Here is a 26,207-nt window from a genome sequence, read left to right on the forward strand (position 1 = left end):
CGGACTGACAGCTCTCACATGCTCTTCCATTTTCATGACTTCCTTTTGCACTCCCACCCAAAACAGGAACCTATCAGATCATGTCAAAAACAATGACAGCCAATTTCCATTTCAAGGTGTGATTGACTTTTTTTGTTTCCCAACCGCCAACAACTCCAGCACAAGAAGCCCAATGCAGAAAAACGGATCCAATCAGCAAACAGATGGCAAACAGAATAAAAATGAAATTAAAAACAAATAACGCTTTAACCATGACTGCAGTTAATTGATCACAACTAATCTGTTTATTCAACACACCTAACTAAAATGAATGATTTAAGAATTCTATAGTATTGTCATTTACAAAAACATGACACCATTATTTGAATTAATGTAATGAACCATACACTTGTGCATCATGAGTTCGTGCTTTATTTCAATAGGCCTTCTTGTGTGTGCACCTTGGCTACAAGACAGAGGACGGTATTAGCAGTTTGTGGGGGGAGGGCGAGGACCTGGGCCAAATTCTCAAAAGTGAGATCTGTTCTGCCTTTAAAAAACCCTAAAAAACTACTCACTTTTGGGAAACATTCATTAGATTATTTTACTACGCAGTGGGTAAGTGAGGGGCTACCTCATATAGAAAAAGAATGTAATCATATAGAAAAAGAATGTAAGAAAAATGTGGCTCCTGAGTGTATTAGTTCAAGTTTATTTTTGGTGTTAATATTCAGATGGCACACTGGATTGTGATCTCCAAGCAAATGTTTCAAAATGAGTCATCAACATAAGAATGTGAACACTTAAATGAAATGAGGGATGTAAATTATGAGTGGCAAATCAATACTACAGTAGGCAAAAATAAAAATAAAAATAGAATGGCGAAGCTCAACTTTTGTTTTGTTGTGGTGCGCTCATCCTTCCAATGTATGTTCGACCCCAGCTGGTTTTAAGTCGGCAGTCGTCTCTGACGTTCTCTCGGGAGTCAGCTCGGCCTTCTCTTCTTCGGTCCTCACCCGTCGGCGGTTGATGAGCTTCTGCAGCTGCAGCTTGCTGGTGAAGAAGATGCTACGCCAACCTACTTCTCGTGCCAGGGCAGGAACCTCGGGGGAAACTGTTTTGCAGCAGCGCCGGACTGCCTGCTCCCAGAACTCCTCCGAGCCGCATAACTAATGAATACAGTTGAAAAGTGTAGAACGATAAGACTTGTCAATTCAAAACCCACTGAAGCTCAAGATACATAGACAACACACTGTAAAAATATTTCAATACACAAAACTGAAAAGTCTGTATGCTCAGAATTTCTGCATCAAGTATTTCTAGTTACACTGTATTGCTTATTGGGTTTCAGTGGGCAGGTCACAAAATTGGCATGAGTAACCCTGGGTGATGTATCTTTTTTTTGTTTTTTAATTCATCTGAATTTTCAGTTACGGAGGGTCCAAAAAAAAATACAAATGATATTTCCCTTCCGGTTGCATTTTATTTGAGCATTGTTCTTGTTATAATTTGTGAAAACTCACCTGTCTGAACCTGCGCGAGGTTCGTCCAAGTTGACCCACGTCTTCTAGCTCGAGATAGTTGACAATCTGCAGAAGTAAGGAGTCAGGGAGACGTGCCAGGTAATCAAAATGGCCTTGGCATAGAGCCTTCGTGTACTTCAAGGCACTATAGCCAAATATCGTGCTGAGCTCAGCTGCAAAGAAGAAAACATTTACCAAAAAAATTATTTTACATAGACAAAAAAAAAAATTATTTTACATAGACAAATAGTAAATAGACACTTATATCATGCCTACACATTCTATAAATAATACATCAATGTTCCAGCTCTGTTCAAAGATCAAAGGTGAGCATCAAACTAAGAATTTATCAATGAAGGTTCTGTGTTAACGAAATGAAGCCACGGATTGTTAATTCATTACACAAAGGCCTTACTTTGTAATCTGCTGTCATCCAGGAAGTCCTCATGTGACATGATAAGTTGACCAGGCTTTGAAAGCCTATACACAGCTCGGGGAGATATCATCCACCATCTCCAAATCACCTGTTTGTATTAGATGGGTTATACTGTACAGTGAGGGAGTATAACACAAGGGAGTGATTCCCAACCATTGTGCAGGAAAAAAACATTTCATTTCATCGGTCTGAATAATGTCGTGTATTTATTATGAATACTTTATCTATGTTCATCTATTTATGCCAGTGACAGAATAACTAAATGTGCTTCCCTTTGTAATTCATAGAACATTAATCTATAAATAAAAAGGGTCAATTTTCCCTGATATAAAAAAAATATTCATCGTTTACTCAAAATATGGTATGGTGTAGTATTTGCACGAAATTACAAATAGATAGTTTGGTAAATGTGAAAGGCTGAAGCCAACGCAGGACAGTACCACAGCACATTAAGAAATCTATTGAAAAAATACTATCTGTGAGGACGATGACTTAAATTTGAGTATTATTATTATTAAAACGAAAACGGGGGCTTGTAAACGAGCATATATTTTTAACGCCAACGGCTAACGGTAATTTGCATTCGTCGCTCAAGGAGTGAGTGAACACAGCGGGAAAAGTCAGAAAACGAGGGTAAATAACTTTGGACAATTGTGACTAAAGTGCATTCACTCACGTCTGCCTTGGTAACGACAAAGTTATAGTAGTTTTTATTTGTTGAGGGACCCCGTCCAGAGATTTCGAACAGCGGGTCTGTCAACAGGGACGCCATGACAGTTTCTGGCGTTGCCATAGTAACCGGGATCGGCGACTTTTGTACTATATAATGCATGGTAGGGTATATACGCAAAATACGCAATGTGATGATGTGCGCATTTTATGCTTACGTTAGGCACAATTACAAGAAAGTAATCAATATTGAATCACATTTATACAAAGAACATTTATTCCATAACTAAATGTCCACCCAAAATATCAAATGTCCTATTTTTGAGAGAAATGCCACATAAAAAAAAATATATTATTTTATAAGGAAAATAAAAATCAACTACCGAAACATATATTTTTTAAATCAATGGTAATGCTACAAGAGTTAAATTGTATTTTTCACCTAAATTTATTTTTAAATGTCAAACAAATTAAAATTGTGATCCCATTTTCAAAACAACAGGTAAAAGACCCTCAAAACGCTACCTTCTTGCGAGAAATAAAACAATAATCATGTTTTGCTTAGAGGGAAAAAAAGGTGTGGGGCCTGGGTGCTTTTTAGTCTGGAAAAAAAGAACATTATTCTTTTTCTATACCTTCAATAGTGTTTGAAAAAGAACTATTCCTAGGTACCATTACCTATTCCATTACCTACTAGGTAATGTCATGATTGTATAAAAAAAAAAAAAAAAAAATCACGCAGTGATGTCATTTATGTGACAATGCATCACAATCACATCAGAGCTTTTAATTGGTCCAAAGCTGCAGTAAAAGACAGAATGAGTTGTTTGTCTGTGTGTTTGTTTGTGTGTGAATGGCTCATCGGTCCCTGTATGTCCTGTAAGTACTTTTTTTTGGGTTTTTTTCTCACAGTAAAACTTGAAATTATGGAAATGATTTCATCTGGACAACCCCAGGTACAGTTGACTTGCTGAAATAATTAGAAGGATGCAATATTTAAAAATCTTTTTTTTAATTTATTTATACATATATTTATAAATGTACACATCGACTTAGCTATTCTTGTAAAGACAAGAAACACAAGAATTTTATTTGTTAGTCACAAGCGGCACAATTGGGACCCTAATACATGTCCAGAGTCAAGGTAAACCAATAATAAAATGAGGCCTTGAATAAGCGCAAACTCAGACATGAAATCAATCTGAGGAACCTCACATTAAAAAAAATTCACACGTCGTGAACATTCGAGACCTGCTCATCTGGCATTCTTCATCAACAAGAGGTTATCATTTTGCACATCTAAATGTTCAAGATCAGTGGTCCCAAACTCATGTTCTGGGGGCCATTAACAGCCCATAGGAAGATGTTCTGCAGCCCCCTACTTGGCAACAGTTGAATGTTAGTGCAGTTTAATGGATCCCCTTTTACCATGTCATCGCTAAAGGTGCTTTATTTCGGAACACAATTCTAAGGGAAAACCCCGTGGAAGGTGAATATAGTTTCCTGTCACCCAAACATGTTTTCAAAACGAAGAGAAATATTACCGAGCAGAATAGCCAATTTCAAGAAAGACAGATGAATGGGTGTTTTTATGATCTTAGGGGCACTCTGTAGTCTTGAGTACACGGAAAAAGTTAATGGCGCTCAAAACACCTTCCGTCATTAATTAGCGAGACATGCAAAGAAGTTTGCAAAGTACAGGGAGCTGAGAGCTCACCAATCTTATTCAAACTCTGCAGAAACATGAATTTTCGGAATTATTATAGATTGAGAATTGATTTGCTGTTTTAAAAATAATTAAAAACATTTTTATGCAACACTTGATGTGGCCCAGACGCACCCAGTGTCCATCTGCAGGTGGCCCCCATGTAAGATGAGTTTGAGACTCTTGTTCCAGACGCTTTACTGCATTTGTGCTCATGATTTACTTAAGAGATCTGAACTTGGTTTTCAACAGATGAGCTTTGGTTCCACAAATTTCAATAACGGCATTACAGCAAGGCAACATACCTGCATGGATTTACATAATTTTTGCAAGCTCCTTTTGGTTATAGTCAAGTGTAACACTGGTTGTGAAGGCTATTTATGCACATTTTGGGCCGAAGTGCCAGTTTAGTAGCATTTATGCTAAAAGAACAAAAAAAATCCCTTTTTGAAATGAAATACCTGCATGTCAATAGTTGGGTCAAAGCCAAGATCAAGAATTTCTAGTTAGAACCCTGTTGTAAACCCTTACTTAAAATAGTATGTAGTGGTCTTTACATAAGGTGTGGCTACTCACCTTTGTTAACACAGTCCTTGTTATACATCATACGTGAATAGGATTACAAATGATGATATGCGCACAGCATTACAGGCATAAACAAATAATAATAAAAAAACAATGTATTGTATATAGTCCAAACATTTTCACCCTAACAGTCCCTTAGTCTTCAATAAAGTCCTTTGTACTCCTTCATAGTGTAAACTTTGTGTGGAAAGAAATGTAGTGCCACTAATTGCGTGACTCAACGGTGTGTTGACTAATGTGCTGCATGCTGCCCTCTGGTGATGAGGACTGGGGGTTGTGCTACAGGAACGGATTGGTTGAGGTACTGCCTGAAGGAAATGGCCCGGTGGGGGCTCCCGCCTGCAAAGACAAGAGGGGTCAGTGTTACTCGATACGTCTATTTGAACAATAAAATAAAAAGCCATGCAGATTGTTGTTCGCGTTCAAATACAAGGTCTGGTGAAGCAGTGTGGTGTGCCCATATTCAAACCATATTTATTTCCAAACGATAAAAATGATGTTGTAATTGCATACTGTATCTAGATCCTGTCATAGGGGCGTAAAGGTAACTTGAGACAATGCATGCTCACCATAAAGGGGTTATTGGACATGCCAGGACCAGCCATGGGCTGACCAAACGGCGTCATGGAGGGCTGCTTCGGACCATAGATTGGGAACGCAGGGCCTTGGGGAGAAACACAAACAGGTAGCTTGAATTTTATAAAATTGATCACATATTCCATTTATATGGAGATGGTTAGACTGTAAAAAAAAGCGAGAGAGCCGAACCCTAGCACCCCAAATCGCATACAGGAGTTGACTTGGGGGGCCGTAAACTATGATTTTGCTTGTTGACTGGTGGAAAAATCTTGGCTTGGGTTGACTAAGCCTTTAAGTGTACCACCGGTGCTCGGAAGGAAAAATCTACATATGGGTCATCAAAAAAATGGCGTCCAATCATATTTTGGTTACACTGGGTTTAATTTGAACAAGCTTAAAAGAGTCAACGGAAATTCTGTCTGTGACGCCATGGCAGCAGCCATATTTGCTCCTTCTTGGCTCCTGGAGCCTAAGGCTCGATGTAGAGTCGTTGATAGGCAAGTCTCGAGGCTATTAGCTGTAGCAGAAAGCACCACCTTTCACAGGATTCCAGTCTATGAAAGCTATAATGGCACAATGCAAAGCATATGGGTACCCTAATAATAAAAGCAAAAACAGACAAGCACTACTTTTGTGTGCCTAAACCCTATTCATTATGAACATAAATTTATCAAAGAAAGATGACTGCATAGCATAAGCTTGGGACACTCAGTGAAAACGTACCCGTTTTGGCAGAAACTCGGTAGATTGTGAGGACCATTGTCTTTGAGCTACAAAGACAGTCTACAAGCAAAGCCACAGAGTGCCAATGTATGTATGTCCGTGTGGGCGCTTGAGTGACAGAACGGATTTGAAAATTTGACATAAACCTTACGCTGCTGGATTGACACCAGTTTGTACGTATAACCTTAAGGGTGTGTGCGTGGGGCAACGGTGGGAGGGTTAATGTGATATCTTTAAAGGATCAACAGTAATAAGAGGTTAGGCATTGCAGTTTGCTGGTAAAAATGTATATTATGCGCCTAATTAATACATAATGAATGGCAAAACTGAAATGGGGTGATGAGAAAAGACGACACTTGCCATGCTAAGAGAGAAGCGCGAAGGTTGGAGAGAAAAAAAAAACGAGGCTCGGAAGATCAATTTACCTCATCTGTCTTGGTCAAAACTTATCAAACAATATTGCTCCATTTACCCATCAAGACCTCGATTAGGGACCTCCACTTTACACTTTAAAAGAGATGACCAATTAGTTCATTGAGCCTCTGGTCAAACATTACTGTACAGTGTTTCTCAAATTCAGATCACAAGATCACAAGAGGCATAAGAGGAGGCATAAGAGGAGGCAAAAAAAAAAAAAAAATCCTGCAATAAATATGGTGTTTTTAAGAAGTGAATTATCTGAAGCACATGGGGACTAGCACACCAAAAAACAACACTTAGGCACTCCCAATAGTTTACATTTGGGCCATTTAAAGTTTAAAAAAACAATACAAACAATTTACTTTTTTTTAAACCGTAAGTGTAAGTCTTACTATCACGAACATATATATAAGTATTGATTTTGATTTTGAACTGCTATTTAGCTAACAGATTGTTAAAGCTAAACTATTTAGCTATCCATCCATTTTCTATAAATATGTTGGGACTAAACATACATGCATTTTCAATCTGTTAAAAAGAGGATGTTGCTGTTGGCACACAATTACAAAAAAATTAAATAACTAAAAGAAATATATATAAACTACATATACCATCTTTTTGCGTAAAGATCTGATGTTATTACCTGCGGCTTATAGTCCAGTGTGGCTTATCTGTGACAAAAATGCTTTTTTTTTGCTCATATGTTGCTGCTGAGGCTTATATACCAGCCTTATACTTTCAAATTGCTCTAATTGCAATGTTTTAAAACATATTTTGGTTTGAATTAATATGAAACTCGGCACTGTTGTACTTTTTTGTTATTGTTTATATTTCCTATTTTTACTCCATATAATTTGTGTTTGATTGTTTTGTTTATTGGTTTGGTTTGTGTTAAACTTACTGGTTTTACTGTTTGTTATTGCATGACCAATTTCATCCCATATACAGCACTTTGTACACAGCAATGGCTGTTTCACAGTGCTCTATTAAGTTAAAATAAAAATAAAGTTATTACTGGGGTGCACTTTTAAGTGACAGTAAAAATTGGGTAAATGTAAGGGAAAGATCATAAACAAATTACAGCAGTCATTCGTTAACATTCAATTTGGTGACTTCCTTTCTATTAAGCAGGCCATGACTATTTTGATTGAAACATTAAAATTCCAATTGCATTTAGCTGTACACGTGGTAAAAATATTAAATCAACGCTAGGAATATGAGGGGAGTCTCTTTCGAAATTCTCACCTGTAAGGGGCCCCTGAAGCCAAAAAGTTTGAGAACCCTTAATATAAATGAAAGCATTCATTGAACTGACAACCCATATGCAACCTCAAATCACTGCACGGTAGTTGACAATGACAAGCTATGACTATTTGTTCCCTGCATGCAGAAGCAACAATTTCCGAGGCAAACAGCCATCATGCTCAGAAAATCAAAATACATGCATAGGTAATCACTGGAAGGTGCTGCGTGGGTAAAAGGGAGTACAAGGAAACAGGGATGCGGGAGGCCACTAACCATTGGACTGAGGGTGGTAGGCCCCGGGTTGAGCGTAAGGGATGGGGGCCTGGCCAGGGAATTGCTGCTGGAGGTTCCCGCTGAAACTGGTCGGGAGGCAGTATGAAGACGAATTTCCAAAACCAGCGGGCATGCTCATAGAGCCAGTACCAAATGAGGCGGCTACAACACACATACGCAACAAAAACACAACACAAGGAGGAAACAGTTCTAAGAACACAGGCAATTATCGAAGCTTACTTTAACATCTAACTCAGGGCAGGGTAGGCAAACTTTTGTGCTCAAGGGCCACATTTCCAGTTTGAAAATGGACAGAAAGGCCAGGTCATCCATAAATAAGGGTTATATAAAAAAAAAAAAAGTACAAAGTGTGTATGTAAACATGTAAATATGCATATTTCAGTAATAACATTTTAATTCCCAATTTAAAAGTGGAAATTAAATTTGTTCTTAGAATAACATGCTTTAATCAGTCCCACTAGTCTAAACACAATTCTGATTAATTTTGCTTTGTGGAATAAGAATTAAACAGCAAAACCTAACCATTATTTAACCCTTTCACTACTTTTTTAAAAAAAAATAAAACGAGGCATCTATTACTTGTTTATAAGTCGAGGATACTTGGAAAATTAGTTTTAAAAAATTCCCACTTCCATAGATTAGGTTACAGACCCTGGGACCTTTTGTCCCATTGGTATTTTAGAATAATAATACCAATAATAATATAAACGTGCCAGAGAAATGAAAATTAACACCAAACACCTACAATACATAGTAATCGGTGTAATTATAGTAACACACATATATAGCACATATTATCAATACATTTCCACCGTACTAGATCATTAACACACAAGAAATTGAACAACGCAACCTACCTTGTTGACAGTGGGCCCAACACTGGCTTGTTGTGTATGGAAGTGTTGCTAAATGCCACAAGAATCTGTAGATATGTACGTGTGTAATGAACTGCTGGGATGACATTTCTTCTTATTGCTATGAATCCTAAGCCCACTGTGATTTTTGCAAAAGTTGTGGGACGCATTGTCGCAACAGGAGTGAAAGGGTTAATAAAATGAATAAAACATCTGGAGGGCCATTTTGCCACTTGATATGAAAAGAGAAAGCTCAACTTACAAATGCCACATGAACGAATCAAGAAAACAGCTGAGCTATGATTGGTTGGTACCTGAGCACTTTTGCACTAAATATTTCATTTTGGGTTACTTTATGTAGTTTGTTGCTTCCAATAAGCCATCTAAACACCGATGAGCTAATGAATAAAACATGCACACACCTGAAGGTGGAGCTCTGCCATTCGCCTGGAATGGGTTGGTGGCCATCTCTGAGGCAACAGCCGCAGCAACAAAGGGATTTGTGGAAGGGACACCTAAATGGAAGTGCCCGTTTTAAAAAGCAAAACTTGTGCCAACAATTAACAAGACTACAAAAAAAACAATCTGCTTGAAAAACGATCACTGTGATACAAGTCACCTCCAAAGCCGGGCTGCATGCTGGGTAGAACAGGTGCATTCTGAGCTGGAGATGAGCCAAGCACTGGACCAAATAAATTCCTGTCATGACAAGCCTGTGTTAGTGCATTGCAGCCATTTAATATTGCTATAAGAAATCATGATGCATCTTTGTTTTTCCTAATGCTTGAAACATTTATCTGCTTTCTTGAAAACATCAAAATCATTACTCAAGTTGATTCAAGATGTAATGGATTTTGAACATGCTTTCATAAACAGGAAAAAAATAAAAATTGTGGGTGAGTGGTTTGCGTGTGGAGAACATGTCCACGAGTCTCACCCTTGCACGTTGCTGCCTGCAGACGAGCTAAGCTTGTTGTCCAACTCAGCCAGAGCAGCGTAACGATCCTCTGTGCAACTCCCACTTTGGGACTGGATAGGGAGAGCATTTGACCTGGGTGGAATTGGCATGCCTCCTCCTGTTTAAATAGCACATTTAATAGTGACACTTTTCTAATATTCGTCTTACGCTAACCACCTACAACTCTAAAGTATAAAATTTGGTGCAGCTGGATTAGTGCAGCGGTGTACAACTTAGAACTGTATATATATACACCGGTACATACTCACACACACATAAACAAATATGAATGAAATGAAGACATGAAACATAGTGAGATGAGTGGATGTGGACATTATGATGGAGATGGGACGGTACCTGTGGAAAAGGACTTTGAAGGGGGTGAAGTGCTCAGATGGGATGGAATTGCAGTGTTTCCAAATGCATCGAAGTTGGCAAAGTTGCTGTCTGCATTACACTGAGTTGCTGCAGCCAACAACAAGGGGAAATAGGATGATGAATGAAATTGTAATGGAATGGAGTGGAATGATGACAGGATGTACATTCGTCTGGGTTTTTGGAAAACACGTGTTTTTTTTTCGTTTGTTTGTTTTTACCCGATTGGCTTGGAAAATGTGCAAAGTTGGCAAAATTGGTGGCGGTGACAGCTTGGGCAGGTGGGGCAGCAAAGATGTCCCCACCCAAGTCTGACAGCAGGTCAAACTTTTTCTCTTGGACTGTGATGTGAGCCTGGGAGCGCCCTAACCCTGGGGACTAGACATAAGGGGCAAATGGTCAAAAAACATTTTCCTCAAGTAATATTTTTAAGGAGATAGCAGGTGGGTTTCAACGTGCAGTAGCTTACTTGACGAAGGGGGGTCTTGTTGAGCTGCAAGGTCTTGAGAGGCTGCACTTCAGGAGTACTGCCAGTGCTGCTTGCTGAAGAGCCAGACACAGAGGCCTGGACACTTACGACTGACCTGGCCTGGTCTGGAGGCACATACCTGCGAAGACAGGCATATTAAAAACAAATAATAAATGAAGATCCAGACTTTCATTCTCATGACTGAAGGTGAGGATTGTATTTTGATTGCAATAATCATTTATTTAAGCGGTGGCCATCTATGATGGCCTAAACACCGTTACAAACACTGATCGACATTTACAACATAAATTCTACGCTTTGTTCCATGAAAATGTACTACTTTATTCCTAATGGTTTCTCCTCTTCAATTTCTTACCATCCTACTTGACTTCTACTAAGTGTGTGTAAGATTTTGTTTTTGTCCTGTTAAGATTTCAACCTTTGTCTTGCTATACAGTCTATACGATATCTATTTAACCTACCCAGGGCCTTCAGAATCTGTTGTGCTGTCTCATGATATTAAAACAATATTAACAAATTCTTTTACCACCTTCATTTCAAATTCAATAACTTCACAGGGCCATTTGTTGAGCAGAGTAAAAACTGTCACAGCTAACAACATGGAAAAAATGTCTGTAGCATGTATAATGCACTGTATTCATTTTTATGTCATGGAATAAATATTGATTTTGAACTGCAAATAGTATAAATATTGATTCTGAAATGCACCAGATGATGCCCACATCACTGCCCTACGTCTTTGTACAGAATTGATGGGTTCTATAATCGCCAGCAGTTGCTATTAAGAAATAATAAAAACAAAGTCCCCAGATTCTAAATATGCAAAATTTATAAAAGCATGTTGTTTTGCTGCAAATAGCTGCCAACCAGTTCAGGGTGTCCCCCGCCTTCTGGCCAAAGACAGCTCAAAAAGGCACTAACAAGTCAGCAACCCTACTGAGAATAAGCAGCTATAGAAAATGGATGGTTGGATAATGGTGTTTTGTTTATATTGGGTCATTTCTACATAACAATGTCAATCCAAAAGTAGCTGTGAATAAGCAAATCAATGGTTTATAAAAAAAAAAAAAAACTAGACAACAGTTAACTGAAACCTATTAAAAAAAAGGCAAACAATAATGTCAGTATACCATCTTTTCTTTTCATATTTTTCCTGGAGGAACTCCTTCACTTTCTGCGGCTCCCGGAAATCTGGAACAACTGACGTTCTGTCATCATACAGGCCCAACCAGATGTGTTTACAGACCTATAAGGGTGTGAAAGAGTAAAGTTTATAGAAATTACATGAGTGGGGGGAAAGGAGGGTGATTTGAGTAGGGGTGATGGGAGAGAGAGGTGAGACAACGTAGCAGGGAGGGGGAAGGGATGACGAGAAATGGGAGGGGAGAAATGTTAGAAGGAATGCCAATAAATTTGAAAAACCGGGACAAAAAAGGCCTACAAATGTGTTGAGAATTAAAGCCAGAGCATCACAATGTTCTACAATGTGCGTGTTACCTCATTGCTGTGTTTCTGAAGGAACTCAATTTCTTGCTGTGTGAAAGTAGTCATAGAGATCGACTTCACTCTATGTGGAGGGTTCAGCCCTCGCCTGTGGAGGGGAGCAGATTTTTGTTAGCTAAAACATAAAAGAGCCTGGATGCAACCCAATGCCATGTGAGTTTGTGCAACAGCAGCAAGAAAAATTCCATAAGGCAACACGCAACAACTACGGCATGCATTTACTGCAACTGCATTCCTTGAATTCAAAGCAACGCGGAATGATCACGAGTAAATCACTTGGAAAGCTTAATGAGTGGAGTCTCAGAGTAACCGAGGTGAAGTATATCTTGTCCTCAGATCTGTGTTTTAAAATATAAGCAAGAGACTTGACTACAATCTAACACAGAGCACTTAAGAGATTACATTAAATTTTGAATTTTGTACAACCAACTGCCTGACAGTACATGGCAAAAATTAAATAAATTTTGAAACAAATATTTCACTATTAGGTCTGCTGTTTACTTTGAGGGATATTTGCAGCTATGCTTTCATGTGAAAACACAACACGTTTTTAAAAAGCTGCAAGGGAGGCTTCGGGCTGCAGAGAGTTCCCTGAAGACTGTTGGTAGGGTAGTAGAAAAGTCCTAGTGGAAAAACCTGCCTGCGGGAAGGGATTTAAAAACAACATTGTACTGGAGAGGTTAGGTCAGAGTCCACGCTGAGCATAAATTGTGGAAGGATGTGAAAATGCTGCTTAATGCAACTCTGCAGTTCCCCTTTCCCCTCATAAATTGAGAAAAAAGATTTGAAGTAGATTTCTATAAGGAAGAGAGCTGTCTGAGAGAACAAACGCAGCAGAAACATTTAGAATAATTTATTCAAATTTTTATTCCAATTTATCAGTGTAATAAACCTTCATTTTACATGAAAAAACAAACAAAAGGTATATGTGACATGCCGGTGACATCATTGTTGACTTGGGGTCACCTTCCATCAATTCCACACTATAACTATTGATGACTAGGAGTATGTGTGGCTTTAAAAAGGTAGGGCCTGTCAGGGTGAGTGAAATGGGAGTCAGTGAATAAGAATGTACAGTTGGCAGATGGAAGCTCAGGTTGGGCTGAATTTTTTTTTTTTTTTTTAAATGAAACAAAACATTCATTTTCTGCAGCTTCTGATTGGCCCAGAAGCCATTGCTTCTGCAGTGATGTCATGCAGTATATATTTTACAAATAATTGTATTGTACAACAATACTTACCCATATCTACTATTTCCTAGGTACTAATGGGTGAAATAGAGAAACTTGGGATAAAAATTTTCACAAACCGCTCGCCACATTTGCTTTAATGAGATATCTCCAGCCGCAAGCCTGGAGCCTGGCTGCTCCACCAGCCCACTGGCCATGGCCCCCACCTTAAAGGTGGTGGCTTTGGGTGGCTGCCGAAGGGCTTTTGACACTGGACAGTGATAATGGAGCCACTAACTCTAAAAGACGACCAAATTAATGAAAGTGAGGTCTGCGTTGAGTATGATTGAAAGCTGGCCAGGTTTGCGTGCTGCTCATGAAATCATTGAAATAAGTACTATTATAAAACAAAATGTGTACTGTTCCTGTAGTTTTGTTGTGACGGTGACAATGTTTCATTGACTTAAACCCACAAATGTATTTTTTGTCCAGATGTGAATGCATAATTTGTCATTTGAATTAGGACTGAAGGGTTAATTGCATTTGCAATATAGTCGCAAGGTGATAAAACGCAATTTCCTAATAGCAAAAGCTGCAGTTTAAATGGTTAATTTGTAACACAGCAGAGCAGGAAGGAAAAGTGGCAGGCAGGACAAGAAGCCACAGACCTCCTCCCTATTAGTAAAGCCTGACTGTCTGATGACACTGAGATATCTAACATGATCGATCTTTTTGCGCCATGAGATTTTAAAAAAAGCTTGACGTAATGTAAGCATGATATACAGTAAGCATATGGAAGTGAGAAAGTGTGCGACTGTATGGCTAACATGACTATATTATATCAAGTGAGCAACCAAACTGTCTGATGTGTTGTGTGAAATGGACTAAGAAAGAGTTGGCATGCGCACAGGTGCTACTGATATACGATCCTTCAGTCAAATGATTTGAAAATGGAAGCACCCTTGTGGCCAATACTCTCCACTCATGAAAAATAAGCATAGAAGCCTGGAGTAAAGGAAAAGCAACGGAGACTGCGCTGGACCAGTGTGCTGGCCGTTCTGGAATTTGTAATGCAAAAGAGGCTTAAATTGCACCAGTGTTGAGAAAGGACTTGAAAGCACTCCATTAAAAAGTGTCAGTATTTAAACAAGATTTTAGATAGCCCCCCCACCCTCTACCCTACCTCCAAAATGACAGCTATTCACATTAAAAAAAGGAAAAAAAAAAACTACCCAGAACATTCCCTATTGAAGTCGGCGCTGTGCACCAGCCATCTTTTTAACTATCTTTTCTCAAGCCAAGCTAGGGTTGCATGATTACGGCCAATATAATAATCACAATTATTTTGGTCAATATTGAAATCACGATTATTAAACACATTCATCATGTTTGGTCAAACATGTTTTTTATTGCGCTTCTTTTAAACAAGCAGTATATCAACAGGACCTGATACTTACAATAATATTAAACTAAAAAAAATAAAGTAAATAATATTTTAATGAAATTTACCCAAGACATGGTAAAAACTTGACACACAGACAACACAGCTAACTTATTTGCTGAGTGCAACCAATGAAAAAAATGAAGCCTAGAACTATGCACATTATTTATTTTAATCAATCAACAGTCAAAATGTCATGTAGATTTGTCCAACTGCCGAGGTATTAAAAGCCAGCCCAAACGCAGACGCTTTAGCCACATCACCTCTTGCTGACGGGGACCCAAAGCGCAAAAGTAATGTGTATAGAGCTAAAAACCTGCCCAGCAATGGCACAACTGACACAATATGAGGCTTAAATGTGTTTTGACTGGCTCCTGGGAAACAATATGACAGGACTGCGATTCTTTGATCGCAGCATCAAAGTTTAAATTGCATTTAATTAATAAATAAATAAATAAAAATACAATAACTTGTCACAGGAATAACATCCAGCTTAAAGTGAACATTGTTCATGTCCAATCAAGTTGCCCCGTCGTACAATCAGCCGTTGAGTCCACACCCCCCTCTATCCACCAACACTTCCAGTAGGGAAAAGCTAAAGAGTTCCTTTTTTCTTGTATGCTCTTTTTTGTTGTGTGCTCTTTTTTTCCTGTCTGTGTGTGTCTCTATTGCAGGGGTCACCAACGTGGTGCCCGCGGGGACAATGTAGCCCCCAAAGATCACATGAGTAGTCCACAGGCCTGTTCTGCAAATAGCTTACAAGAGATAGAACATTGGTGATTTTCTATGAATTTTACAAACAATTACACATGTATTACATTTACATTACATATTACACTTGATTTACACATTTACCAGGGCTGTTCCTTAATTGTGAAAAATCATCAACATGATCGGTGTCTTCACATAAACTGGTAGCCCTTTTTATAACTCAGTAACAACAAAGAAGCTCAGTTTTAAAAAGGTTGGTGATCTCTGCTCTATTGTAATGATTTTTTTGTCTTGTTTGCCTTTCTTTGGTTATTCATTTTTTCTTTGTGATATTTTGTTTGCTTAACTTTTTTGTTTTTATGATGTGCACTTCAGGGCCTCTGTATGTCCAATTTAAAAGGAGTAAAATATAAAGAAAATAGCAAGGTAACCCTGCAATAGATACAGTATAGATTTTTAAATTAAAATCCGTGTAGTTGAAGTTGATTTATTTAAAATAAATAAAATTGCAATTTTTGGACTGGTCGGACTTAGGAATAAAAATTGCAAGGAAAAGGGTGCCATAAACCTGCAATAGAAAAAGTTATGGTCGTAAAGTAAAAAAATAATCCGTAATCGATTGAAGCCACAATAAGCGAACCGTGAGAGAACACTGTAAAGCAGAGCGTGTAGTTTCTTAAAGTATGCGGAGGCGATTTTTGTTTTTTTTTTTTGTCCAGATGTGAATTCTTCTGTTGATTTGATGGGCTTCACACGCGAAGTCGGCCTGGGACAGAACCCGTCTTAGCGTCCAACCTGTCTAGGCTTGAACACTAGCATACGTGCTAACGGAACCGCTAAGTGAGCCACCGGCTGAGCTCCCCTTTCCGGCAGACGTCTAGTCCTCACCGGACGGTCGGCAAAAACGAAAGTCGTACTTACAAGATACCAGAGCAGGTGGTACAGACGAAGGAGCCCACTGTCATGTTGACATAGGTCGGGCCGCGCTGGTCACAGTCGAAGCATTTCCTATTCGCGGGAAGGCTAGTCATTTCCCGGAGCATCTTCAAATGAGTCTCCTCTTGCTTTCGCTTCGCGCTGGTCGCCATGGTGAAATATAAAGGTGGCCTGCGAGGGTGGTTTGGTTAAAGACCCGGAGCGGGGTGGCTGTCTTCGGGGGCCGCGTTGAACGGCAGCGGCCGGGCAAGCAGGCAGTCGGGTGGGGAGGAAGGGAGGGAGACAGGAAAGTAGCAAGCACCTTGCTGAACGCTCAGACTGACAAAGTTCTTCTTCTATGGGTTCAAAGAAACTGAACCTCCCGGCTTCACCAATCAAAGCGCCACCCGCAGGATGGAAATATATCGCAATGCCAAGTAAGGAAAACAGCAAAATCGGGTATCAATACATACCAGAAAAAAAGGTTATTCCCAACGTGCGAACGCCAATTAAACGTAATTACCCACAACCCAATACGTATACACTTTACAAATACTGTAGTCATAATCGGAAAATCTTTGTAGATTTGGCTGTACATTGTCTTCACTCATGTTTATTTATTTATTTTTCTAATCATGACATGTCTCAACAATAAAGTTACAATGATCACAATTTTGGGGCCGTCATTGAATCCTGATCTTATAAAACCCTAACCTGCCGATCCCGATTTTTTTTTCATAGTCAATTTCATGCGTGTTCAATGTTCAAATCTTGTTTTACTGAAGAACATTGAACAGTGGAAAAAAAAACAAATTAGATTGTGATTCAATTGCACTTAAAACTACTCCTCACCAGTACAAATGCCAACACAAAAATTGCTTAAACTGTTTTAATCTGTTCGCCAGTAAAAAAAAAAAAAATATTTAGTCCAGTTTCATTAGTATTAAAAATATTATTTTACATAAATTAACATTTTGGAAAATTTAAAGAAAAAAGAAAAATCCTAACATAATTCAAGTCTCTGGTTTGCGTCTTGGCACGGATTACACAACAGGTGCTAGTTGTGATGAGCCATCCCCTGTCTCTTTTGGCCTTGAGAAAGTCACTCTGACAGTGATCACACTAGCCTCTTTCATAGTGAGCCACTACTTGCTTTGCCTTTCTTGACAGCTTGATGATGCTGGACTGAGACATGTTCACTGTGAATGGCATTTTGCCACTCAGACAAGAAAACTGGTCCCATATGAAACAAGGAGACTCAATTCGATAGTTGGTAAGATTTTGTACCGAAACTATCAAGAACCTACATGAAAACACAGTAATACAATTAATAAAAAATTGTAATTGTGGCCTTGCAAGGCAATATATACAAACCTGAATCTTTACATTATAAATGAGCCACAAACTTTTTTTTGGATAAAACAATGAAATTGGTCACATGATTGTGAGAGTTCTGCAAAGGCAGATGTATATCCACATAATTTCCATCCAAGTTCGAGGGTCTTATTTCAATTATGTTTTCTTTCTCTTACCGCTCCCACAGTTGGCTGCTTCCGCAGGCTGGAGAAGAAAAGAGCGAAAAAAATATTAGGCCATAGTACCGATAAATACACATTTATTCACTTTCAACTAAATCAGTTACCCTACATTTTGTCATGTAATTTACTGTAGACCTACCCTTTATGCATGGAATATTTTTACCATACACAGTATACATTTCATGAACCTAACAATATTATTTCCTGAATTATTTTTAACGTATTGTCACAACACCGATAAAGAAAAATAAGGTATTTGCTTTTTTTCTTGCCTGTATAAAATATGTATCATCCGAGACACTGTAATGTGCAAACATTGAACTTACTCTTCTTGGTTTAATTTGTTGTTTTTTTTTAATGTTCAAACTTACTTGGGCAACTATGCTATGCAGCTAAACAATATACAAATGCGCTGTATTCTATTACAGTGATTGGGAAAGAACCAGGTAAACGCAATAAAATTTTAAAATAAAGTAAAAATGATATAAATATTTTATTCAATTCTATATTTTCCCTGCTCTAAAATGTGTTAATCATAACCTTTTTATTAATTCAATGATACATTTAAATAAGCAAAAACATGAACATGTTCACCTGTTCCCGCTTTCTAAGAACTCTGAAAAAGTCATCCATCCTAGTTTGCCTGCAGTGTCCCGCTGCCTTATCCTTTTCCCGTTGTTTTCGCTTACTCTCCCGAATTTGTCGGAATTTCTCCATGCGATGACGGATTCGTGCTTCCCTTAAAACATTGACCCAAACAATGACTGTCAATTCTTGAAAAAAAAGGGGAGGAGAAATGCACACAAAATACAACTGTAAATGCATACTTAACATAAGTGCTCTGGCAGAGAAACCCAACCAGCGCTTCTTCGTCTGGCTCAGTCCACAGCAACTCAGGCACTTCTCCGTGTGACATTTCCAAAAATACCTTCCGTGCTTCTTTGTATTTCCACTTATCTGGTACAGGATGTGTCTACGGTGTAGCAAGGTATGAAAATCTTGGAAAGAACTCACAATTGTAGTTTTCTTGACAAGGCCGCACCTGTCTGTTGATGTGCGGAACCACATTTTCAATTGTGCGGTACTTCTTGATGAGTGTCAGAGCTCTCTTTGGACCAAAACCAGTTATCTTGTCACAGTAGTCACATCCCAGTAAAATACAGAGGTCAACAAACTAGGAAAAGGAAAAGGAAAAGAAGTACAAGCTTAGGAAAATCTGAATCTAAATACAGTGGTACCTTGACTTAAAGTGACAGTGTGTAAGATGTAGACTGTTTTTCATTAAAAGGAAGAAATTAAATGATTGTAAATTTTTTAAAAAAACTTGCAAATTAATGTGTTCTCAATGACCAACAGTATGTTTTAAATATAACCATAGGTCTAGTTATCCTTAAATTATATTACATGGGGGGTGGTACTCCTCCAGAGGCAGCCATGTTTGTTATAGCCACAGACAATGGAAAATGGCATCTGCAGCACCTCCTGCTATCCGTAATGAAAAACGGTCCGGAGAAGTGCCACCCCCCCATGTAATATAATTTAAGGAAAACTAGACCTATGAATATATTTAAAACATACTGTTGGTCATTAAGAACACATTCATCTGCAAGTTTTTTAAATTTACAATCATATAATTTATTCATTTTTATGAAAAACGGTTTAATTTTCACACTGTCCCTTTAGGTTTAATAGCATTTTTTTAACACAGTATTGTTAAAACATAATAAAAATGATTCTCAAGGAATTGGTTTTATTAAGTGAAAATACAGTATAGTTGTAATCAGAATAATTCAACCCAATGCTGTAACCACGTTTAGGAACTTCAGTGCACATTTTTAATTGAGTTCATAATGACATCATACAAGGACTTGTTATCAAACCAAATGCAACTAAAATGACATCAATTGTTTTTGTCACAAAGGATTAAATGGCTTTTATATGATTTCTTCAATGACAAAAGTATTCAACCCCCTTTCAATATACAACACTTTAAACACTACAAAGAAGATTGGTTCCTTCTTGTGTTGTCATTTAGGTATTGGAAACGCTTGTGGATGTCACAGAGCAGCAATCAAGTATAATAATATACAGATTTAAAAGGGCTGTGATACCCAGCTCCTTGCTTGACATTTACTGGTCTGTTTACGAACATGGTGAAGACAAGAGATTGGTCACAGAAGACAAGAGAAGAGATTATTTCTCTTCACAAGTAAGGCAAGAACATAGCTAAAATGTTAAATATTCCAAAAGACACTATCGGAAGCATCATACGCAAATTCAAGGCAAAGGGCACAGTGGAAACCACCTGGTTGTGGTAGAAAGAAGATCCTGACAGCAACTGCAGTGCAGTGCAATCTGAAGCAGCAGGAAGAGAAAAATCCCTGTGTGACTGCTGAGCAACTGAAAAAAAAAGAGCTGGCAGGTGTGGGCACTGAAGTTTCAGCAAATACAATAAGGCGCACACTGTAGAATGAAAACCTCCATGCCAGAACTCCCAGGCCCACCCCATTGCTGACTCCAAAGAACAAGAAAAGTAGACTGCTGTATGTAAAGTCACATGGACAAGCCACAAAGGTTTTGGGACCACGTTCTGTGGTCTGATAAAACAAAATTGGAATTGTTTGGGCTTATGGACCAGCACTATATTTGGAGGAGGAAAAGCCAGGCGTTTGAAGAAAAGCACACCATGCCTACTGTGAAGCATGGGGTGGGGGGGTCAATAATGCTTTGATGCTGTTTTGCTTCTTGTGGTACAGGGGAGCTTCAATGTGTACAGGGTACCGTGAATTTCTTTCAGTACCAGGAGGTCCTAGATAAAAATGTAATGGGAGTCCGTCACAAACCTGTGACTTGAGCGACGTTGAACCTTTCGATAGGACAATGATCCAAAGCACACATCCAAGTCCACTAAAACGTGGTTGAAGATGAAGGGCTGGAACATTTTAGAGTGGCCATCGCAGTCACCAGACCTAAATCCAATTGAGAATCTCTCCTGGGACCTGAAGAAAGCTGTTGCAGTGTGCAAGCCTAAGAATGTGACTGAACTGGAGGCTATTAGCCATGAAGAATGAGGCAAGATAGCCATCGGTCGCTGCAAGAAACTTGTGTCAAGCTGTGCTTGACACTTGCAAGATGTAATAACTGCAAAAGAATATTGCACTAGTACTAAAAAGAAATTGCACTTGGGGGTTGAATAAAACTGATAATGATGTGAGCACATAAAAGCCATTTAATCCTTTATAAAAAAAAAAAAAAAAAAAAAACAATTGATGTCATTTTAGTTGCATTTGGTTTGTTAACAAGGCCTTACATGATGTCACTATGAACACAATTACAAATGTACACTGAAGTCCCAAAATGGCTGTATGGCAGTGGGGGTGGAATAATTCTGATTACAATTGTATATACTTTAGTATTCAAATGTTAGAATCACATCATTAACTTTCACTGTCAGCCCAGTAAAAATCATGGATCTTTGATGTCTATAACCGTTAATGGAAAAGAATGGGTTAAATGTTCATCTGCCAAATATAAAGTCAGTTATTTAGTGGAAGTTATGCATTTTCAGTCTTTGGTATACCAGCGACGTGACAAGTAGTAAGCCCAGTAAAAAATGCATCTTTGATGTCTCAAGCCATCACTGGTAGTGAATGACTTAAAGCCGCATTGTGCAGAATTCAGAATCGCCATTTGGAGCATGCGCACTACAGTGTCTCAGAGAAACAATACTTTGGAAGCATACGACAAGCGAGTGAGAGTGAGCGAACACAAATACAATTCGGCACTGGTTTCGGTGCACAATAGCGCCAAATCTACAAAAACTGGGCAAATATACCAACACTGGTTAGCTTCCGCGGACAAACAAGAAGGCCACACCCAGAGTTGGGCAGTCCATCGGCAAGACACATGATGAGTGACACAAGATTTGCACTGTACAGTATGGACTGCATGGTGAAAATTCTACACTTTTCACACTTTTCAAACACAACTTTTAGCAGTCAGGTAGAATGTACGACAGCAATTCAGGCACATGAGAATTAACAACAGGCAACAACACAGTGCAAGCAGCAGGCTAGCCACAGTACGGGGTAAGGTAAATTTTTGTTGTACCACAATGTCTTTGCTGACATTTTTTTTTTTTTTTTGTCTGTGTATGTGTTTGGTGGATGAACTCAAATGCGTAGAAAAAAAATAGTCATGCTAACTCCCAAACCAATTGTTGTGTACTGTTGTGAAATTTGTGCTGACCCTCCTACCTGTTTCTCTTTCTTTTATTTACGATTGACAAACAAACCTTCTATTTCCTTTTCTTTTTTCCTCCAAAACGTGATTCAATTACGTTGGCGAAAGTTTTCCTATTTTGCTTAACGTAGCAAAAAGAAACTTGACAGCCTCCATCTGTGCGGCGATCCCTATGTAATATAATTTGTGATTACCGAACTACAATGATGCATAAAGAAATGATGTGATAGAACAAAATTATTTTACATCTTATTGAGATTTGTATGGTTTTTTTTTTAATAACTTTCTCAATATTACGCATTGTCCCTTTACGGAGGTGTGGCCTAGTGAGAAACATCAGGTGCTGGAGTTGGTCAGTCTAATTCTGTATTTGTGTGTTTGGTTTAAAGCACATACTGTGGGTGACTGAGGCTCTCCTTTCCCTAAGCAAAGAGTTGAGGACATTACAATATTTTAATTGGTCCATTCCTTTTCAGGTCAATCAGTGCGTATGTTTTTTTTGTACTCTAAAGCTTGATTAAAAATTCAATTTTTTTTATGTTCACATGTCAAGGTACCAGTATAATCACTTACCTCTTGGTGAGTTAGTTGGAGCATCTCCAACAACTTAGGCAAAGAATATTCCACAATGTCACTGTAAACAATAAAAGCATTGATAGTAAGTACCGGTACACTATAGTATGGCCCCAATAGTTACTGTGTATACAACAAGCAATAAATTTCAGGTTAAATATAAAAACTTGCATGACTTTCATACAAAAAGAGAGAGTTAATAGCAGCATGTTAAATCCTTGGAGAGTGAGATGTTTGTCCCTCTGTACCCGTCTCTCTTGGCATTCAGCTGACGAATCAGAACATGCGCTCCAAATGGCAAGGTGTCCATATCCTCTGATGCCACAGCTTCTGCAATCCCTTGTCTCACCAACCAAGCACAAAAAGCCTCAGCATCTCTGGGGGCCTTGCACAAGCCATCAACAAGAGGAAAAGAAATTAGTAAGTGTTGCAACATGCCTCATTGGCATACTAGAATCATACTGATTGGCATACTTGAATCACAGGTACACCCAGAAGCTTCAGAAGATGGAAGCAGTCTTTTGTTTGGAGTGATGCTGGGTGGAAGACAAACATGGCATTTAAAAAGATACAAATATATAAACGATCAGTTCTATATCCCCCTGTACAGTACTTTACCCTCTGTGGGCCGTACACTGGTGGAGGGGTTTGCATCTCAGAATTATCCTCGGACCTAAGTTGTCTGGGGCTTTATGTCACAAGCAGAGTCACCAGTGGCAAACATGTCCTAGGTGAGGACCAGTCTAAGCACAGCTCATAGAACCCATATGATGAGTATTACAGTTGGATGATGTTTTCCCTAGCCCGAACTCGAGTCACCGGAGTCTGGCCTGGATGTGAGACGAGCTGGTGACCCGAGTCTGCACCCATGGGGCCGGGGGTAGGCGGGGACACTGAGTCAGAGTTCACCACGTTCTGTGCCTCTATTGTCGAGGCAGCAGATCAAAGTTGTGTCCATAAGGTGCTTGGCGCCTGTTATATTGGCAATCCACAAACCCGATAGTGATCCAGCTGAAGAAGGAGTCCTATCGGGCCTTTTTGGCCTGTGGGAGGCAGCTTACAGGTACAGACTGCCCAATCGGAGTGCGGCTTAGGCAATCACAGAGGCAAAAACTTGGGTGTGGGAGGAGTTTGGTGAAGCCATGGAAAACGAGTTCTGGATGTCTTCAAGGAAATTCTTGTTCACCATCCTGCATCTCAGGAGGGGAAAGCAGTGCATCATTAACACTGCGTACAGTAGAGATGGGGCTGGGGAGATGGGCTTCTGGGCTTCGCTGCTGAAAATGCTGTACCTGCGACCTGAGATGATGGATGGATTGATGGATGGATGGATGGATGGATGGATGAATGGATGGATGGATGGATGGATGGATGGATGGATGGCAATATTGTACAAAAATACTAATCTAATGACATTCTAGAAACTTAAAATGTGTTAATAACTTCATAATCAAAAAAGATGTAAAAATAAATATACACACAGAGGTACTCGTAAAATTGTGATTTTGTACCTGTGCCCAAATGGTTGGGGGAGCTCCAACCTGCTGCCTCAGCACGTTTCTGAAGCTGCAAGAAGAACATGAATAAATCACAAAAAAAGTGTCACAGGACCACTTCATTGAATTAACTTGCATGTTCAACCAGCATTAACCGTTTAGCCTCCAGTTGTTCATTTATCAAACAATGTTTAACTTGGACAGCACTGCAGGATTGACTTTCAGTTTTCTTTCTTATAAACTTTCTAAAATGCTCAGCCCTAATGAATGACACACATAGTTTTGTGTATCACTTACAGCAGCAGTCTTTTCCCCCGGAGGTCTTCCATCAAACACAAAAGCAGGCTTTATGTCATGTTCCAGGAAGGTAAGCGTGCGAAAGAACAGACCAGTCAGCGGGCTGCAAACAGCACAGACATACAGCTAACTTTACCATGTAACATGTAACCTTAAATTTACCTGGATCAATAACATTCAATCAAATGTTTCTTTGAATGACTTACTTGAGTGATGGTGTTGCAGTACGGAACTGGTTCATTACAATTGATGTGTCCAGGGCAATTACTTTATCTGTGAAGTAAGGAGAAGCTCAACAGGATTAATTCATACCGTCCACTAATTCTCTCTCTCACTCTCTCTTTGATAGACAGACAGACACATACACACACACACACACACACACACACACACACACACACACACACACACACACACACACACACACACTGTGGTGCAGATATTGAACTCAAATGAACACAAACTCAAAGCATTGTAACGTCCAGTCAAAAACATTAGGTATGACTCACCAAGATGTAGGGATACTGGGCTTTTACTTTAAATGCCAGGATGAACCTGAAATGCACTGTGAATTCACTCTTTTCTCAACAGAATATCCAGCTGTTCCTAAGCCGTTTTCCAGTATTTTTCTACAACTTACTGTTGTCGTTTACAGGAGCTGAATATCAAAATTCAATGCCTCAATGTCTTTGTTAGTCCTCCAACTTTACTTAAGTCCAGTCTCAGTGTATCTCTATTGCAGCCTCCCTCGTAAATGGTAGCTACCACATTGGTTGTAACTTTCAGAATTATCTCGATTTCCTGATGAGAAGCATGATGAAGAGGGCTGTTTAAATACTAATTTAATCTGAATTGGAAGTACAGTATACAGGTCGTTTATGGATAGAAATGAACAAAACGTATAAATTGATGGTACACTTTTGAAAAGAAGTGGTCACAGAAGTAACTTCAATCTGACAAAACAATAAATGAGGTTAATTCAAATCAACCAATAAAATGCATTTTTTAAACTGTGGTTAAATAGAATAATATTTTTTTTAAGTTATGAATCACGAGTCTGCCACGTTAACATGCAGCAGCGAGCAAGTTAGCTCGTGGCTAACAACAATAGGGAAATCGTGTCAAAGAAAAATGACGCAATGCGATCAAAAAACAGTTGTGACTGTTTACCTGTGTAATCACTGATATGTTTGTGAGAAACTGCACCGGGAGCTTCCAGTCGGATCAAATCTGCTAGTTTAGTGATCCCCATCTTCACGACATCGGTATCAACAAGTCTTGAATGACGTCACTTCTCTTGATGCCAGGAAACCATTTTTAAATGATTTTATTTTAATAACAAAAGCAAGTCCAATTTTGTGTATGTGCTATAATTTTGTTTAATTTTGCCAAAAAAAGGAGTAAATGTATGTCCTCGTTTTATGAAGAATAGAATATATTGAATATGCTGTCATTTGCGCTGTTCATAACCTGCAAATATCGTCATG

At 38.9% G+C, this 26,207-nt stretch overlaps 3 protein-coding genes across 7 annotated transcripts; all 3 read right to left on the reverse strand.

Annotated features, from left to right (window-relative positions):
* Nucleotides 1–670: 670 nt before the first annotated feature.
* On the reverse strand, nt 671–2,744 carry fbxo36b (F-box protein 36b). Its single transcript, XM_088429439.1, has 4 exons — nt 2,615–2,744; nt 1,918–2,026; nt 1,503–1,675; nt 671–1,148 (listed from the first exon to the last, which is right to left on the reverse strand). Exons 1-4 carry the CDS (start codon nt 2,729–2,731, stop codon nt 894–896), a joined length of 654 nt encoding a protein of 217 aa, XP_088285565.1. The 5' UTR covers nt 2,732–2,744; the 3' UTR covers nt 671–893.
* Nucleotides 2,745–3,602: 858 nt separating this feature from the next.
* On the reverse strand, nt 3,603–17,288 carry agfg1b (ArfGAP with FG repeats 1b). 3 transcript variants are annotated; one of them, XM_088429320.1, is made up of 12 exons: nt 16,581–17,288; nt 12,333–12,426; nt 11,966–12,081; nt 10,815–10,953; nt 10,567–10,723; nt 10,328–10,435; nt 9,950–10,088; nt 9,632–9,711; nt 9,435–9,527; nt 8,138–8,299; nt 5,467–5,561; nt 3,603–5,236 (listed from the first exon to the last, which is right to left on the reverse strand). In XM_088429320.1, exons 1-12 carry the CDS (start codon nt 16,745–16,747, stop codon nt 5,177–5,179), a joined length of 1,410 nt encoding a protein of 469 aa, XP_088285446.1. In that variant the 5' UTR covers nt 16,748–17,288; the 3' UTR covers nt 3,603–5,176. The 3 variants fall into 3 exon arrangements, with proteins under 3 accessions (XP_088285446.1, XP_088285447.1, XP_088285449.1); XM_088429321.1 differs by lacking the exon at nt 10,328–10,435; XM_088429323.1 differs by lacking the exon at nt 8,138–8,299.
* Nucleotides 17,289–17,449: 161 nt separating this feature from the next.
* Nucleotides 17,450–26,003, reverse strand: LOC148415048 (putative flap endonuclease 1 homolog). 3 transcript variants are annotated; one of them, XM_088429325.1, is made up of 11 exons: nt 25,891–26,003; nt 24,927–24,993; nt 24,721–24,823; nt 24,439–24,493; nt 23,402–23,463; nt 23,176–23,312; nt 22,928–22,988; nt 19,155–19,286; nt 18,940–19,069; nt 18,707–18,851; nt 17,450–18,134 (listed from the first exon to the last, which is right to left on the reverse strand). In XM_088429325.1, exons 1-11 carry the CDS (start codon nt 25,970–25,972, stop codon nt 18,083–18,085), a joined length of 1,026 nt encoding a protein of 341 aa, XP_088285451.1. In that variant the 5' UTR covers nt 25,973–26,003; the 3' UTR covers nt 17,450–18,082. The 3 variants fall into 3 exon arrangements, with proteins under 3 accessions (XP_088285451.1, XP_088285450.1, XP_088285452.1); XM_088429324.1 differs by having other exon boundaries at nt 18,940–19,085; XM_088429326.1 differs by lacking the exons at nt 22,928–22,988; nt 23,176–23,312; nt 23,402–23,463; ... (2 more) ...; nt 24,927–24,993; nt 25,891–26,003 and adding an exon at nt 20,418–20,836 and having other exon boundaries at nt 18,940–19,085.
* Nucleotides 26,004–26,207: the final 204 nt, after the last annotated feature.

The sequence above is a fragment of the Hippichthys cyanospilos genome, chromosome 12, assembly GCF_059441005.1.
Source record: "Hippichthys cyanospilos isolate Australia breed blue-spotted pipefish chromosome 12, RoL_Hcya_1.0, whole genome shotgun sequence".
Lineage (NCBI taxonomy): Eukaryota > Metazoa > Chordata > Actinopteri > Syngnathiformes > Syngnathidae > Hippichthys > Hippichthys cyanospilos.

Bases quoted from the DNA above. Each gene is read 5' to 3' on its own strand.
- LOC148415048 (XM_088429324.1), bottom strand. From the start codon at position 25,972: ATGGGGATCACTAAACTAGCAGATTTGATCCGACTGGAAGCTCCCGGT. The intron at 23,464-24,438 runs GTACAAAATCAC...TCTTCCACCCAG, and splicing joins CCCCAACCATTTGGGCACAG to CATCACTCCAAACAAAAGAC. The intron at 19,287-22,927 runs GTAAGTGATTAT...TCCTTTTCCTAG, and splicing joins TCCAACTAACTCACCAAGAG to TTTGTTGACCTCTGTATTTT.
- fbxo36b (XM_088429439.1), bottom strand. From the start codon at position 2,731: ATGGCAACGCCAGAAACTGTCATGGCGTCCCTGTTGACAGACCCGCTG. The intron at 1,676-1,917 runs GTAAGGCCTTTG...TCTTCTTTGCAG, and splicing joins GGATGACAGCAGATTACAAA to CTGAGCTCAGCACGATATTT. The intron at 1,149-1,502 runs GTGAGTTTTCAC...TGTATTCATTAG, and splicing joins CCTCGCGCAGGTTCAGACAG to TTATGCGGCTCGGAGGAGTT.
- agfg1b (XM_088429320.1), bottom strand. From the start codon at position 16,747: ATGGCGACCAGCGCGAAGCGAAAGCAAGAGGAGACTCATTTGAAGATG. The intron at 10,089-10,327 runs GTACCGTCCCAT...CTATTTAAACAG, and splicing joins TTCAAAGTCCTTTTCCACAG to GAGGAGGCATGCCAATTCCA. The intron at 9,528-9,631 runs GTGACTTGTATC...ACTTCCATTTAG, and splicing joins CATGCAGCCCGGCTTTGGAG to GTGTCCCTTCCACAAATCCC.